At 39.5% G+C, this 15,187-nt stretch overlaps 1 protein-coding gene across 3 annotated transcripts in view; it reads left to right on the top strand.

The window, feature by feature from the left end:
* Positions 1-15,187, top strand: part of LOC129361319 (ATP-binding cassette sub-family C member 4-like) — a 45,905-nt gene that overhangs the window by 16,311 nt on the left and 14,407 nt on the right. For 2 of the 3 annotated variants that reach the window (XM_055032094.1, XM_055032091.1), the window contains 5 exons: positions 3,666-3,745; positions 12,932-13,082; positions 13,710-13,829; positions 14,830-14,940; positions 15,061-15,161. In XM_055032094.1, coding sequence (XP_054888069.1) covers positions 3,666-3,745; positions 12,932-13,082; positions 13,710-13,829; positions 14,830-14,940; positions 15,061-15,161 — 563 coding nt within the window. The remainder of the gene's footprint in view (positions 1-3,665; positions 3,746-12,931; positions 13,083-13,709; positions 13,830-14,829; positions 14,941-15,060; positions 15,162-15,187) is intronic. The other variant, XM_055032092.1, reaches the window with a different exon arrangement.

Below are 15,187 nucleotides of genomic sequence, written 5' to 3'. Positions count from 1 at the left end.
TTCTGTGGGCAGAGCTGTGAGATTCTAATTGTGTCCACAGAGGCAGTGTTTTTAATGTCTGTATTTCAGGTCTGGAATGCATGAGTGTAAAGAGTGAAGTGAAGGAAGTACTGCAGAGAGGATGATGATATCGAAGTGTGTAAATTGAATGTGGAGATGGAGCCGCGCGTGTGTGTGCAGCATGGCTGATAGGGCTCCCCCTCGCTCGGCACTTCCACTATTTAATTGCATGAAAGGAAAGGAGAGGAGATTGCAGGAGCCTGGCGGTGTGAGCGAAGAGAATGGATTTAGAATGTATTAGTATTGGCAGCAAGGCGCCGGCGGTGGGAGGCTGCCCCAGGCCTGTGGGCCCTTCATGGAAGTGCAGGTGAGCCGTGCCACCTCCAGCCTTGGCAGCCCCCTCCCTGGTATTACTTTATTATCACACTCTGCTCACTGAAAAGCCCCTCCAACTGCACTGGGGCCCACACATGGAGCGGCTCTGAGTTGTCGCCTTATCTTGATGTTTACAGGGAACAGCGATTTGCTACACAGCCCCACTCGAGCCGGACCCCACTGTTCCACTTCTTTAAAAGTGATTGGGGGCCCTGCTCACCTAATATCTCCACCTTAAGAGGCCACCTTCATTGGGAGCGCTTGATATTTTCTGAGCCTGAAAAGTGGTGCAAATCACCCTGGGAGTCTTAAAGCATGAGAAATTGTTTGATACTAATGCTGCTGATATCCTGAAATGTCTATACCCCACTCTACACAATAGGTGATATTGTTGACAACCACCCAGAGTGATTGAAGCCACTGTCCCATGCTGATCTTACCTCATAGGCATTTCCTTGCAGTGAATGTCTTTGTGTAACTACATCACTGTAATGTATCCCCTCCATAGTCTGGACAGAGAGAGAAGGGTCTTTGCCTCATCCTCAGTAAAACTCTCTGTTAACTGAGCTGCTTGTCAAACAGCTGATACCCGTCTGACGCCGGATGCTCCAACACCCTCCAACCATGGTATGATGTAACCCAGAGAAACCAATCCTGTTTTTTTTCATTGGCATTGTTTGTCAGATATGCATGGATTTAGGTCATTTATGGCTCAGACAGTGAAATTACATAAAATATTATTGAATATATTTAACAAACACAGTTTGACAAGTCCTCCCCCTGTTCCCAGATGAAAAGCAGCAGTATCTTACGTTGGTGTGGTTGCAGCTCTACCCCCTTGCTTGCTTGAACCCTCCCCTCGGGATGTCTGTATGCTAAAGGGGCACTCACACTGTGAATAAGATTAGTCTGCCTCTAAGTGTACAACATGCTTACGCCACTTGACTTTGAATCAGTGTTGATTTGGAGCATTGCTGGGTTGTTGCGGAGAATAATGCTCTGGCTGGGTTTATGCAATGGCTGTTATGGGGAGCCCAGCCTCGTCTGCATGCATGTTTTTTAGGCGGGAGCGGCGTTTTGGATAAAGCCGTAAGCTGCTTATGGCCGTGGAGAGAGGTGATTACAGGGCCCTCCTCCATAGGACTGACTGGAAGCTGGGAGGCAACTTTTAGGTCAGCGATGCCATGGTTTTACCATGCCTATGTAGTACCATGCCACCACATCCTGCCAGTGTGCCACCCTGCTTCTCCTCACATCCTACACTATTGAATTTAGATTTTCACATCAGTTTTGGTAAACTAATTGCAAAATATAAATTTGCAATATTCTCGGACAACTTAAGGTGTTAATAATACTTGAATATACATTTTACTCAAGTGCATTAAAACTTCATTTTTTTACCAGGATGCAAACCTGGATTTGCTCACTGTAGTATGTTGCTGTGAGTTGCTTTTGGAGTAAGGGTTTTTTCCTTACTTTCATCTCATCTCAGTCGATGACTCATTTCAGTGTGGGTACTGAAACTATCTTACCAGCTTTTGCGAGCATTTGAACAAGGTCTTTTGCTTTTGTCCTGTGATAGATACTCAAAACACAAAATAGTTTCATTTTGAGACTTTCTTTGATGTTTGGTACATCTGGAAATTGTACCAAAAGTCTGAGTGAGACTTGTGGAGATCTACAATTCCCTTCCTGATTCCTTGACTGATTTGCATTGATTCTTCCATGATGTCACACATGTAACGTATATGTTACATAATAAACATCCACAATTAACTCAGAAGCTTGAAAATCCACAACATTTTCATATAGGCTTTTCTAAATTTCCCAAGGCATAGTAATCTAAATGTCTGACTTTAAAAAATAGTTTGATAAGGAGACATCATAGCTGTAGAGCAGGACCAGCAGAGAGGAGCACTAGGTTCAAATCATCTTTTTTATTGCTCATAATGAGCAAGGATTATATCACAGAACAGACTCTGTGTGGCTTTCTAACCATATGTCCAGACTGAGATTTGGAGGAGCTGTAAAAACAAATGAAGTGGACAAGCAGTGCTTGCCAATAACTGATTGTGCCTTCCATAACCTGTCACTGCGGGATTTTTTTCTTCTGCTGTCTGTAAATTGAGCTATCAGCATGTCAGGACAGTCATTAGTCTGTCCTGACATGTTCAGTCAGAGAGCCCTTGACATTTGTTGCAAAACTGACAGTAACCAGTGATCTTTCCTGCCCACAGCATCACTGTCCTCCACAAATCTTTGAAGATAGTTGGATGATATTGGTTATGAAGACATAATTTACTTCAGGGATAAATAAAATTCTTTTAAATTTAATTGAATTGAGTTGAACTCTGTTACTTAGTAATCCTAAATTACCAAAGTTGGAAAAGTTTAGTCTGATTTAATGTCACAAAGGCGAGAGCAAATGTTTAGAAAGTGTGCAAATATCTGATTTCAATTGCGTATGTTTGAGCAAAGAGCAAAAAAGTTTATTTTTCAGATGTATATTGAAGCAATGTGACATAACTATAGAGTTACAATTTTGGGGGAATATACAAAGCTGCCTCAGTCCCGTTCTGTTGCTGCCACTTTCTGTAGTCTACCTCTCAGTTTATCTGCATCCTTTAGAGACAGAGTGAATAGGTTGTACGAAATGCACTGCAGGGATTAACTCTGCAGTAAACTCTGTGTGAAAGCACCTGGAAGTGTAATCGTGTGTACCGCAGGATCAGAATAAGGTAGAAAAGTTGCTAAAGGGACAACAATGAAAGGGCTGCTACTGCACCTGCCGAGTACCAACCAAAATAATGAACACCTGAGCAGATTGGAGGCAACTCAATTAATGTCACTGACACTGCCAGTTGGAGCATAAAGGCAGGTACGCAGCTTCTGTTGCCCTTTTGTTTGCTAACAAAAGGCTCCCTCACATGTTCATCCAAGAGTAGGCCAGTCTTTATGAAATGCTGCCCAAATAATGATTCATTGTTTAAATTAGATGGGCTGAATGCTTTTCATCTCAGTCTCTCAGCTCTGCGCTGTTGAATCTGAGGTGACTATTGAAACGGATCCTCTGTTGAAATAAAAAAAAAAGAAAGTGTAACTTTGAATGGATTGAACATAACTGCTTTTGACCTACATTTGTAGTTCAAATTGCAAAATTACAAAACAGGTGAAAATAGGTGAAAATTCATCTTTTTTCTAGGCATGGATGCTTATTTGAGCAGCTTTTTGAAAAATATCCAGTAGTTTTGGCTTTGTCTGATTCTTTTTGTTTTTGTTTTGTTTTCCAGGGAGAATTCTCAACAGGTTTTCAAAGGACATTGGCTACTTAGACTCTCTCCTTCCATGGACGTTTGTGGACTTTACCCAGGTGAGACGCACCTCGGCAGGTCTGGTTGCCGGTGCTGCGATGCTGTGAGGCCATTTCATGCCTGGGTAAACCTGCTTTGTGGTCCGGGTCCCCTAATCTGGAAACAATTACTGTAGGATTACTCGGCAGCGCAGCCCAGCGCCTGCACAGATTTAATAAAAAGTGTGCACACAGGCTCAGGGCGTGGCTCCCTCTGTGTGACACAACACAAGTCTTCAAAAAATGTGTACGGAGACTAAAGGTTATTGGGAGAAAAGGGATCAGAAAAGCGTCATGATGATGGAGAGAAACATTAGGGAGCCGAGGAGGGCATAACAAGGATGGTGTATTGAAGACAACTATAGCAGGATGTAGAGGAGGTGTTTGTGGAAGAGATCCAAAAAAGGACTTTCCCCTCTGAGCCCAGTTTTCTTACTTGTTTACAGTCTCGTTGGCCCAGTAGCAAACGGCCACCCTAGAGCACAACCCGGTTGGGTTACCAAATGCGACCCCGCCACCGTGACAGCCATCTCCCACGAAAGCCTGCGGAGATGAGCTAGCTCATGCACCTAGTGCCACAAAGAAGGGAATGTTTGCCACACAATTCAAGGTAGAGGAGCAGGCGTGGCTCCTTGGTTCAGGCCAAAGAATAGAACAAAGGCGAGCTGAAAATGAATCCCCCCTCCACAATGCCTGAGTGATGTTTGTGGCAGATACCCATCTCGCTGTATACAAAAGCCATCTTAAATGCTGAAAGCACAAAAGATCATATGCACAAAAGAGTTTTGTCTGCAATAGTTCCCCTCATTTTGATTATAACATGAAGAAAAACAACAACTTTGTAAAGGATGCCCAGGTCCTAAAAGGTCTTAAAAGTTAAGCATATCACGACTGAAGACTATTTCAAATGATAAATTGTTTGCGTAAGGTTTTTTGCAGAGTTAGTCACAAACTATCTAAAGATAAAAATCAGAAACTCAATAGCAAAAGAAGAATGTAAGGCAGTCTGGAGTCAAAACCTGGAAGATTTTAAATGCATTTTTTAGTTGAGAAAAGTATTGGTTTAGGAGACTGAGCCTTTCAAGTTGTTTAATTTAAAATATTAATATAATCAATTATTGCTGTCACAGATAGTCATGTAATTTAGCTAAAGGCAACTTTTTTTTCCATCTCTTTATTGGAATAGGAATAAAGTGGATAACTTATTGAATGACACAATCAACAACAAAAGACATGCTGTATAACCTGAATATTGCCTGTATAAAAATGATAAAAGATTGAAAAAAACTTGATGAGGGACGTACATAAAATAAAAACAGACCAAGTGTACACTTTGGGGAACACCAAATGTTAAAGCTTTTGAAGAACAGGTTATTCTTATCCTTTAAATATCAGGAAAATATTTCCAAAGACAGACATGCCATCCAGATGTTGTTTTTTTCAGATTTATTCTCACTTAAATTTCTTCGGTGCAATTTTTAAAAATATATTTAGAACAAAGTTTTCCAAGAAAAACTATCTCTTAACTGAAATGGAGCAAGACATGACATGGACTGAGTACATAGTATGCAAAGTTTTTCAGAAATGACCAGAAAGTGGTAGGTGATTGTGTTGGTGCACAAAGGTGGCATCATTTGGACAAAGCACCTTTGTTTAGGCTTCTCTCTGCTCTTGTTCAGGTGTCTTTCATTAGGCAGTTTCTAATGCTTCCAGGAAGGAAGATCTACACTCTTTTTATCACAGAATTAGCTGCTTCGAAAAGCTGCTGATCTTGACTATTGTTGCTCTTTCTCAGAGGGACATTTCCCCATAGTCATTGTCTAAATGGTTGTCAGGGAGGAATAAAGTGAAACTTCATAAACAAAGCCCTAACTGGTTTATCTCTCTCTATGGAGAGAGGCCGCTTCTGTGTGGGGATTTGTGCCTGAGCCTTCCCTCCTTTATGGTGGAGTAAGCACTTCACAGCCCTTCAACACTGCCCCCAGAGCTTCCTAACAAGGGGATTCCCTCAAGCTGGTGGAACCTGGCTACACCCCACAGCCCTATTTTTTTTCCACAGGTCTCATTTAGTAGTAATTTAGTATATTGGAGAAAAGACTATTTTCTCTCCTCCTCTTTATGGTCAGGGGACAAAGACAGAAATGTCAATTAAAAACACCTCAGCCTTTGGGGACTGTCAGCTTTTGTTTGGACTTGACCTTTAAATCCTGGGTTGCCTTTATTTTCATAAAGAGGGCAGAGCAGGAGGCCTAGACAATGAGGAGTGAATTCAGGGATCTTTGGGTGGAATCTGAGTGAAGGCTCTTGACAAGCTTCCACCACCAACTGTTGGATTTGATATTGCATTTACACCCCCTGTTTTCTCCAACAACTAAAAAAAGGCTTTTAATGGAAAATGAGCATACTGATATTGTCATTCAAGTGTGTTTTAGCTTGGCTTTTGCTACTGCTGATGAGGGATGTATAATGTAAGCCATACAATTGGTAAGAGGCTTCCCTGAAAACAGGATAAGTTTGAAAAAACAGGACTGAGCAAGTGTAATTTATTGAGCTTTCACTTTTTTGACTGTATTCAGGGTTCAGAATTATTGTGGCTTGTTTTATTTCAATAATGTAAATTAGGAAATTATACGACAAAGCAATTAATGAAAAAAGCAAGCATAAGTCATTATCTATATGTGGAGGCCTGCCTACTTCCAATCCACTACAAATATTAAAATATTCTTATAGTAACTAATAGAGATAGAGATAAATTATCGATACATAAAGTAAAATAAATGCAGAATTACTTATTTTAAAACTTAGTTTAAAACCTTCTTAGATTAAGGTTTTAAACTGGACCAGTGGCTTTTGAACTGCCAAACAAATTGTATTGAATGCCAAACATAGCATGGACTCATATTATTAACTTATTGCGTTAACAACATGTTGCACTTCAAAGATTCTGTATTTAGTGAGGGGTTTTCCAGTTCAACTTTAACTAGCATAAATATTGTCAAAAGAGAGGTCAACTATATATATAAAATAAAATAACCCGTTAGAGGCTTTTAAATCAAAAGTCAACTTCATCACAAGTGGTTTCATTATTTGTGGAACATGTAAGATTAAAGAAACCCCACAAGTTCAACACAGTTCATAATATTACAAAACTTTTAACAATGAAGCAAAGATGCATAGAGACCTTTTGGATGATTGTATATTGTTGCTCCCTTTGTATCTCAACTCTCTTTAGTGTCTTTTGTGGGAAATGAGAACTACTGATGTCATTATGAACCCTGCAGGATGGGATTACACCAACTTGCTTCTCTGCCTTGCCACCAAACCAGTGACAGAAGAAGTGAAGAATGCACTGCCTTCAGGGTTCTGGGTCATAAAATGTAGTATGAGAAAGAAGATGGTTCATTGTAGAATTTCAGATGCAAGCACATTTGTTGACCGAAGTATAAGCAGCCTTGAAATAAATTCATGTTTGATTGCTTTAAAGTAGTTTAATCTCATATCGAATATTTGTTTAAAAATCAGCATTTGAGTAATTTTATTCAACATAATTTTATTTTTTTTCATAAAGTGCTCTGATTGTATTTTTAACTTCTAATTAGTAATTAATGGCTGTTTCCCAAAGGTGTAAGTATGAAATGACAAAATGTACTATATTTAAGGGTTTCATTTTAAAATTAAAAATAAAATTTGGTTTGAGATTATTCCATAAAAGATGAACAACGAGTAGGTTGCTGCATATTCTTTAAATTATTTGATGAAATTTTCAATTCACTGAACTGATGTGTTGACACATGCATACTGTATGCCAAAATAGAAACAAAACATCATCATGGTTGCAAGGATGCCTTTGCGTGGACTTAAGTGGCCGGTCAGCAATACCACACATGGTCATTTGATGGCGAGCACCGGCCGAGAAAAGCTTTCCAGTGTGTGTATGTGTGGTCCTCCCTTGATGCTGCGGTCCAGCACCTCAGCTGCTCTGACTCAGACATGCAGGGCAAGGCCCTGGGTCCTTTGAGTCTGGGAACTTACATAACAAAGTCGGGATCTAATCTAGAATCTCGCCTTGCGTCAGCATGAAGGAGATAATGAATTCGGTGCTTTTTGTGACTTTTGTATCTCAGAATTGTTGTTTATTGTGCATTTGAAAATGGTTTTGTGTTGTTCTCAACAGAATGACGCTGAGTGAATGAATGAATGAATTTGCCAGGCAGTGGTGATTTATAGTGGAGTCTGGGGGAGACGGCATTTCAAAGCCTTTCTCTTATTTCCAAAACGGGGTTGGAAATCAGCAGCTTGACTGAACCCAAATAAGTGACTTCTTTTTACCTTTTCAGAGCACACAAAGGTCTAATCCTCGGACTACTTGAGCCACCAATGTAGACAGTGGCTGAGACCACCATAGTATGTGTCAGATCCTCCTCCCCCCCACACAAAACACATTGACTGCAGCTTTATGAAGTGAAAATGGCCAAGAAAGGGGAAAATGTGAAGGAGGTGTCCACAGTCATTTCTCCCAAAGAAAAGCCTCAGCATCTGGGCATTTAATTTTAAAATAAAGCTCAAACACAGAGTAGAATGGATCAGGTCACCTCTATTGTTCCAGAGCCCAAGTGGAACAGCCTTGTTTTGTTTCAGTACCACTGACCCTTGTGACTTATTTGTCCCCCGCTCTATCACAAAAAGCTTGGAGCAAAAGGGAAAAAAAAGTTTTGTGTAGATAGAGGAATTCTTTTGCGATTTCTAGTCTGACATGCTCTCCTGTTATTTCCTGTTTTCTATGCACTTTTTCTTTTTCCCAGTGGCAAATGTTGCACACTGTTAGTAAATAAAGGGAGGATGAAAAAGGAGTTGTAAAAAGCATAATGATTTCTTGTGTCCGGAGGGATGTTTAATTACAAGGAAGTGTTTATTTTCAGTTGTGGAACAACAGTCGCTATCATTGCTGAGCACAAATATAGCAATTAACTTCAATTTTCTGCATTTACTTAGACATCAAAGAGCTGATAGAATCATTGGAAAAATAAAGCAATTAGGGTCAGCGAAGATCTGAATAGTCTTTGGACACGGCAGCGCGCCCAGTTTGCCTGGATGACTGAATCACATGCGTGCGGTAGCTTTCTTTTCTCGCTAAAGAGCTATTAGTGGTAATTCTTTATTTAAACTGTTTGTATACAAAACCTTTCATCCCTTTATCAACTTTTATATGCAGTGGGATGTGGCTTCGGGAGTTTTCTGTTCCTGTGTGGTTTCATAGGAGATGTGGATGTGGTCTGAGGGGGTGAGGTGGATGCTTGCAAACGATCACTTATCCGACTTATCTGTATGTAGTGTGGGTGGGGGTCTCCTGGTGTTCCCGATGCTCATGCGATAAAAACGCCAAACCACGCAAGTGGGTCACATCAAACAGGATCCTGGTGACATCAGACCCTGTTCCCCAGAGCCGTTCTAATGGCTGCTGTTTCTCAGCTGCCCCTTCAGATGACCCCGCTGACAGATAAGCCGGTTAGGCTCAGACCTTCGGTTATTGCGTCTGAAATGGGTCCAATTTGAATTCAGATCAGCAAAAAGCAAATGTGAAAGCACAGGTTCAAGATGTCAACCGGTCATCAGCTGGGGAGCAAAGGAGAACAAGGGTACATGACAAGACATTGGTTCTGTTTATATTTGATCCTCTCAAGGGAAGGCTGCAGTTATGGCTCACCATCTAAGGTCTCTTCACTCGTTCCCTGGAGCTCAGAGAATAGACTTTGAAATGCTTGTGTTAGTTTATAAATCACTGAAAGGCTTAGCAACGAAATTTGCTAAAAATCTGTTGTATCAACATTCCAGACTGCTCATGTATTTTAGTTCTAGTTTACTTTGCATCCCTAGAACCAGAACTAAACCTGAAGTAGAACCGTTTAGACTTTGTGGTCCTTTAATCTGGAACAAACATCCAGAAAACTGTAAAACTGCTGAAACAGAGTTCCTTTAAATCAAGGGAAAACCTTATTTGGTTAGAATGTCCTTTAATTAATAACAGCTGGGACATAACTGTAGCTTGTTTTCTCTTTCTATGCCACTGCAACAAAATAGTTTCTGATTGTTGTTTTATTTTCCTTCTAATCATGTAAAACACTTTGAATTGATTTGCTTAAAATGTGCTATACAAATAAAATTGCCTTTCCATTGTTGGTTGTCTGGAAGGCATGCCAAGAAAAGTATTTTTTGTCCTACCAACACATCAATAAATGTGCAGTTTGGTAAACACTACTATGTCTTTAACTGTGAAGGTGTGCTTTAATCAGATGAGACTAAAGATTGAGTTTTTCTGTGTCAGATATCAGACATAATGATTCAAGTGTGAGACTCTGACTTCATTTGTAAAGATAAAACACTTCAGACTACACTTGTTCTCTAAACACTTGTAATTTTACTTGGACTCCTTAAACATGAGTCTTGGTAACTGTGTGATGAAGAGTGGAAAGAACCAGGTATATGGGCTTCAAACTTTTGCTGCTGTGTATATTTTACTGTGACAGGTAGTGCTCGATTATTAAACGTTGATGGATTCTGGGCTGCTAGTGTTTCATAACGTTATGTTAATGTTAGCTGTTGATCCACAATGATAACCACATCAATGTCTCTCCAAATGAATGTGGTATTAAATAATTTTGGATCATTTTGGAACCCAAAGAAATGTCACCACTCCATTGAATCTTACTCAGAACTCACCTCAATTGGCTACATTGAAAAACAACAATGCCAACCTAAAGATTGCATTGAGTTTTTCTCAATGATCATCATCATCAGAGCAGTCAGAAAATGTGTATTTACGTGTTTAAAGGGAGGTTAGATAGGCTTTTAGATCTAAGTATTTGTCTCTTCCAGGGATGAAATAATATTTCTGGCTATTTGAGAGGCATGCAAGGAGAAACCTCTTTTCTGTTCTACCATTACAAGAATAAAATAAAGGTCAGGACTTTATGAAGTGCTACAAGGACTTTTAACTCGAACTGTTTGTAATTGGTCACATATGACCGAGCTTGAGCTTTCTTGTGCTTGCTGCTAAAGATGAATGTTTGGAAAAGCATCTCCCACTCCATGGTACAGCATGGTACAGGGCCTGTAATTCTGTGGGCCTGTTTTTTCCTTTTAAAGGACCCAAGAACCTTGTTAAAGTGCATGCCATCATGAACCTGTTGGAATATTAGGATTAAAAAAAATACTGTCTAAACTAAAATTGGGGCACCATTGGGTCTTTTGGTAGGAAAATTCTGCATCTTTATAGGGCCTAATTAGAATTCAGAATAACCCACAGCAACTGTGAAAGAACAGTCGCATGGTGTCAACCAGCTATTAGCTGGGGAGCAAAGGAGAACCAGTATACATGATAAGACATTTGTTCTGTTAATATTTTATGCCCTCGAGGAAAGGCTGGATAACATGCAGTGATGGACCGTGCACCATCATCTCACTTTGCAGTCTGGTAGCCTTCCATCAAAGCTTAGATTGAAACTTATGTACTGTGAAATTCTTGGGATCAGTTGTGCTCAGTAGCTTTGACTCACTGTTTGATTGTGTGGGCTCCACCACAGCAATGGTTGGACTAGTAATTCCCTCTTATCTGAACTGCAAATGGAATTGAGTGGCTTTTCATCATAAACCTACACTGAAAATGATCATGCTTAAATGTGTGCATAAGTGGCAGATAAAATCCACAATTAAGGTGCTAAATTAAATTTTCATCTCTCAGGGGTAGTCGGAGACCACTGAAGGTAAGAATATGATCCTAATCTTCACATTTTTGGGATTCATCTCCGCAAAGTTTCTAATTTTAAGGTGCAAGGCTTTCATGTTGTGTGCTATAAGTTTTTGACCAAGCATTTATTTAATCAAAGTAGGTTAAAAGTTTACACACTCCATCATACAAGTCCATTTATGGTGTAAAAACTGAAATATGTGCAAAAATATACTAAAGGGGTATATTTAGTGCCATAGTGCCATTTTTTTGGCACAATCAAGTAACGATGTTAACTTCAGTTGTTATAAAAATGCTACATATCAAACATGACTTAGCTGTTTACTAAAATAAATTTGATTTCACAATTTGATGCCTTAAAATCATTCTCATTATGTCATTAATTAATAACTGTTCTTAAGAGTATTGGACTGAGCTGGATGTTGAAGACTTGTATTGCCCTTAGAGTCAGCATTCAGCATAGTTTCCATAAAAGAAATTTGTCATTCAGCTAAAATATGTTATTTCATATCCAAAGGGAATAAAGGAAAAGGCCCTCATTCATTTTGATAGGAAAGCATTTCCATTTTTGAAGTAAGAATCATAAAATTATAAAAATGGTTGTTGTTGCTCAGTTTTCCTCTTTGAAATCATGAAATTAGGGCATAAGTGGACGCTGGGTGTGGATCCTAATTCACATCCACAGTAAAAATCCCCTTACAATTTAGTTACTTAACCGAGTCATAACAAACAAATGTAGCAGCATGGACATACATAATTAAATTGTGCATTTCCAGATGTTTTTATGTATATAATTCCTGCTCATTAGTTTGGAAACTGTCCTGTATAAATACTTGCCGATGAGGTGATCACTGCCATATGAGTTTATGCAAACACTTTTGCTGTTGATGCCATTATTAGATGCTTGTTTTCTTTTCTACTCTGACGGTGCGGTCTCTTTGGTTGCTATCAGACTCATTTCCTCCAATCCTGTTCAGGCATTATTGCTCTCCTGGTTTAGATGTGTCACAGAGCCATTAACAAAGGTGATGACTCACTGTGTTGTTGAGGGTTGTGCAGTTATACTGTCATGTATCAGACACCCACAGTGCGGTTCCCAGAGCTCTCTGCCAGTCACTGTGGCCATCCTCATTGGCTGGCTGTTCTGCCAGAGAGGCTTACAGGCTAGAAGTGTTGAAGGGAAAGCCCAAGAGAGCTGGGGATATGCGGCTGCTGTGGCCAAGTGGTAAATTCTCACCTGCTACTAAGTGAGAATTAGCACAGCGATCGTTTTCCTTTCACACTGTGAGTCACATAAACCCAATCCCTCAACCTGCTGTTACTTAACCAATAGTCTCACATGAAGCAGAAAGATTCTCCTTTTCTGTTTTGAGAAGCAAGCCTCAGTGCTCCAAAGTCACACCACTCAGCAGAGCACCGTGTTCTCTGAATACGGGGCTCATACTTCCTCTTCTTTTTTTCAGGTGTTTCTGCAAGTCATTGGAGTTATTGCGGTAGCCGGCGTCATTATCCCTGGGATTCTTATTCCCGTTGTCCCTCTCCTCGCCGTCTTCCTTTTCCTGCGACACTATTTTCTGCAGACCTCCAGGGACATCAAGCGGCTAGAGTCTACAAGTAATTTTTGAAACAGTTTTGCTGTGTGGGGATGGGCTCTTCCATTTGTGGTGATGGACAAAAGTCGACCACAGGAATGCTAATGGACTAGGACAGAAAGCCATGGTTATTAGCATAAAGGCTAAAGGTGGCAGTAACCTATGGCTCGGCCACAAGCAATTTCCTCAAGAGATTAAGGTTCATGACATCACATACAAAAGCAAAAATGCCAAGTGGGCATGACTAGGCCATAGTTTGTCCTTTATTCTAAGCTTAAAACCTTAGGGCTGAAAGGAAATATTTGGATTTTCTCAGTGACTTTGTAAGTTCCGAATAATAGAGACAAAAGACGAATAAAATAAAAGTTTTTGCTAAAACAAACTAAAGCAGAGGATGGCTGCTAACGGTTTGTCTGATGGAATACATACAGATATTTTGCAGGCAGCCATTTAACAACTTGCATCTATTAATGCACACATTTGAAAATATATACCCAAAAGACTATTACTATAGGCAATATATGGGCGCATCAAAATGACCATTCTTAAAGATAAAGAATGATGATGTACTTTACCAGTTGACAATCACCTTTTTTCTAATTGTTCATGTGCTAATATTTATTTGATCTTTGATTTTTATTTTTTAAAGCTCGGAGTCCTGTATTGTCCCACCTTTCTTCCTCTCTCCAAGGCCTGAGCACCATTCGCGCCTTCAGAGTTCAACATCGGTTTCAGCAAATGTTTGACAAGTATCAAGATCTTCATTCAGGTTAAATTTATTAAATAAATGTTTAAAATGGAAAATGACAGATAATATTGATGCATCCTGTGGCTTTGACTAATCTGTATAAGGACATATTACAGTGGATCTAAAGAATGTGAAAACTGCTTCTAAAAAGAGTCCCTGATAAATAATTTTAAAACTATTTTAAAATATTAAAATCCTGTACAATTCAATGGCAAAACAAATTAAATTACCACAGCCAGCATTATGTTTGGCTGTGATCAAATTGAAATTACTTGTGTTATAAATTGGTATATGAATAAACCCAAATTGAGTCGAACTATTTAATAGAAAAAAACTCCCCACATACTTATCCAACCAGACTGTTGACTTGGTTGGATAAGTATGGATATCTTTACACTGATACTTTATGCACCTAACTTTTCTCTTTTTAATATTAACTGTATGTTACAATCGATATTCAGGTCACCACATACATAATCTGTTAAATCTGCTTTCAAAACTTTATTATTTGTTGGTCTGGATTAATGCATGGAGTCATTGTGATGTGATAAACAATGAGCGCTCTGCCTCAAAACAGACTGGCATTTGTAACTGTTCTTAATTTCAACCATTAGGGTGAAATCCCCAGGTATGATGCTGCCACCACCAAGCTACACTGTAGGAATATTTGTTTTAATTGTTACCAAATGCTAAAATTAAAAAGGGAGATGTTTGTCCCTTTTTGTGCGATTTCTGTTCAAATAAACAGAATAGATGCCGCATCATAATAAAAAAAATATATCAAACTAATGGTTAATGGCTATGATGACAAGTTATCATTTTAAGTACATTGGCTGTGCTGGAAATTGGGATGACTTTTTGCAATTATGAATTATGAAGTGTCCAGATGGAGTGGTTCCACATGTCAGTCACTACTGCATCTTGAACTAAGAGTTGTTATTTTATTTCTGTGGTATAAGGAAATTAAGGGATTTAGAAAAAGAAAAAAACATGTGAACTGTGTCTTTATATTTACTAACAGAAGCCTGGTTCCTCTTCCTGACCACTTCACGCTGGTTTGCCGTGCGTCTTGATGGAATTTGTTGCATTTTTGTCACGATTACAGCTTTCGGGTGCCTCTACTTCAGGGATGGTACTGTACTGGTCACAGACATACACCCACATGAAGAGGATTATTAATATCTGACAGTTATTAAGAATACTGCTGTGAAATCACACAGGTGCGTGTTTCCCCTTTTTCCTTGTGTTAAAGGACTGGAGCCAGGCGCTGTGGGCCTGGCTCTGTCATATGCTGTTACCCTCACAGGCATGTTTCAGTGGGGAGTCAGACAGAGTGCAGAGATTGAGAACCTGGTGAGAACATTTACACTATTTGCTTC

Source organism: Poeciliopsis prolifica, unplaced genomic scaffold, assembly GCF_027474105.1.
Source record: "Poeciliopsis prolifica strain line A6 unplaced genomic scaffold, Auburn_PproV2 SCAFFOLD007, whole genome shotgun sequence".
NCBI lineage: Eukaryota > Metazoa > Chordata > Actinopteri > Cyprinodontiformes > Poeciliidae > Poeciliopsis > Poeciliopsis prolifica.
The sequence above is the reverse complement of the archived record's forward strand: the minus strand, read 5'-3'. Positions and strand labels throughout refer to the sequence as shown.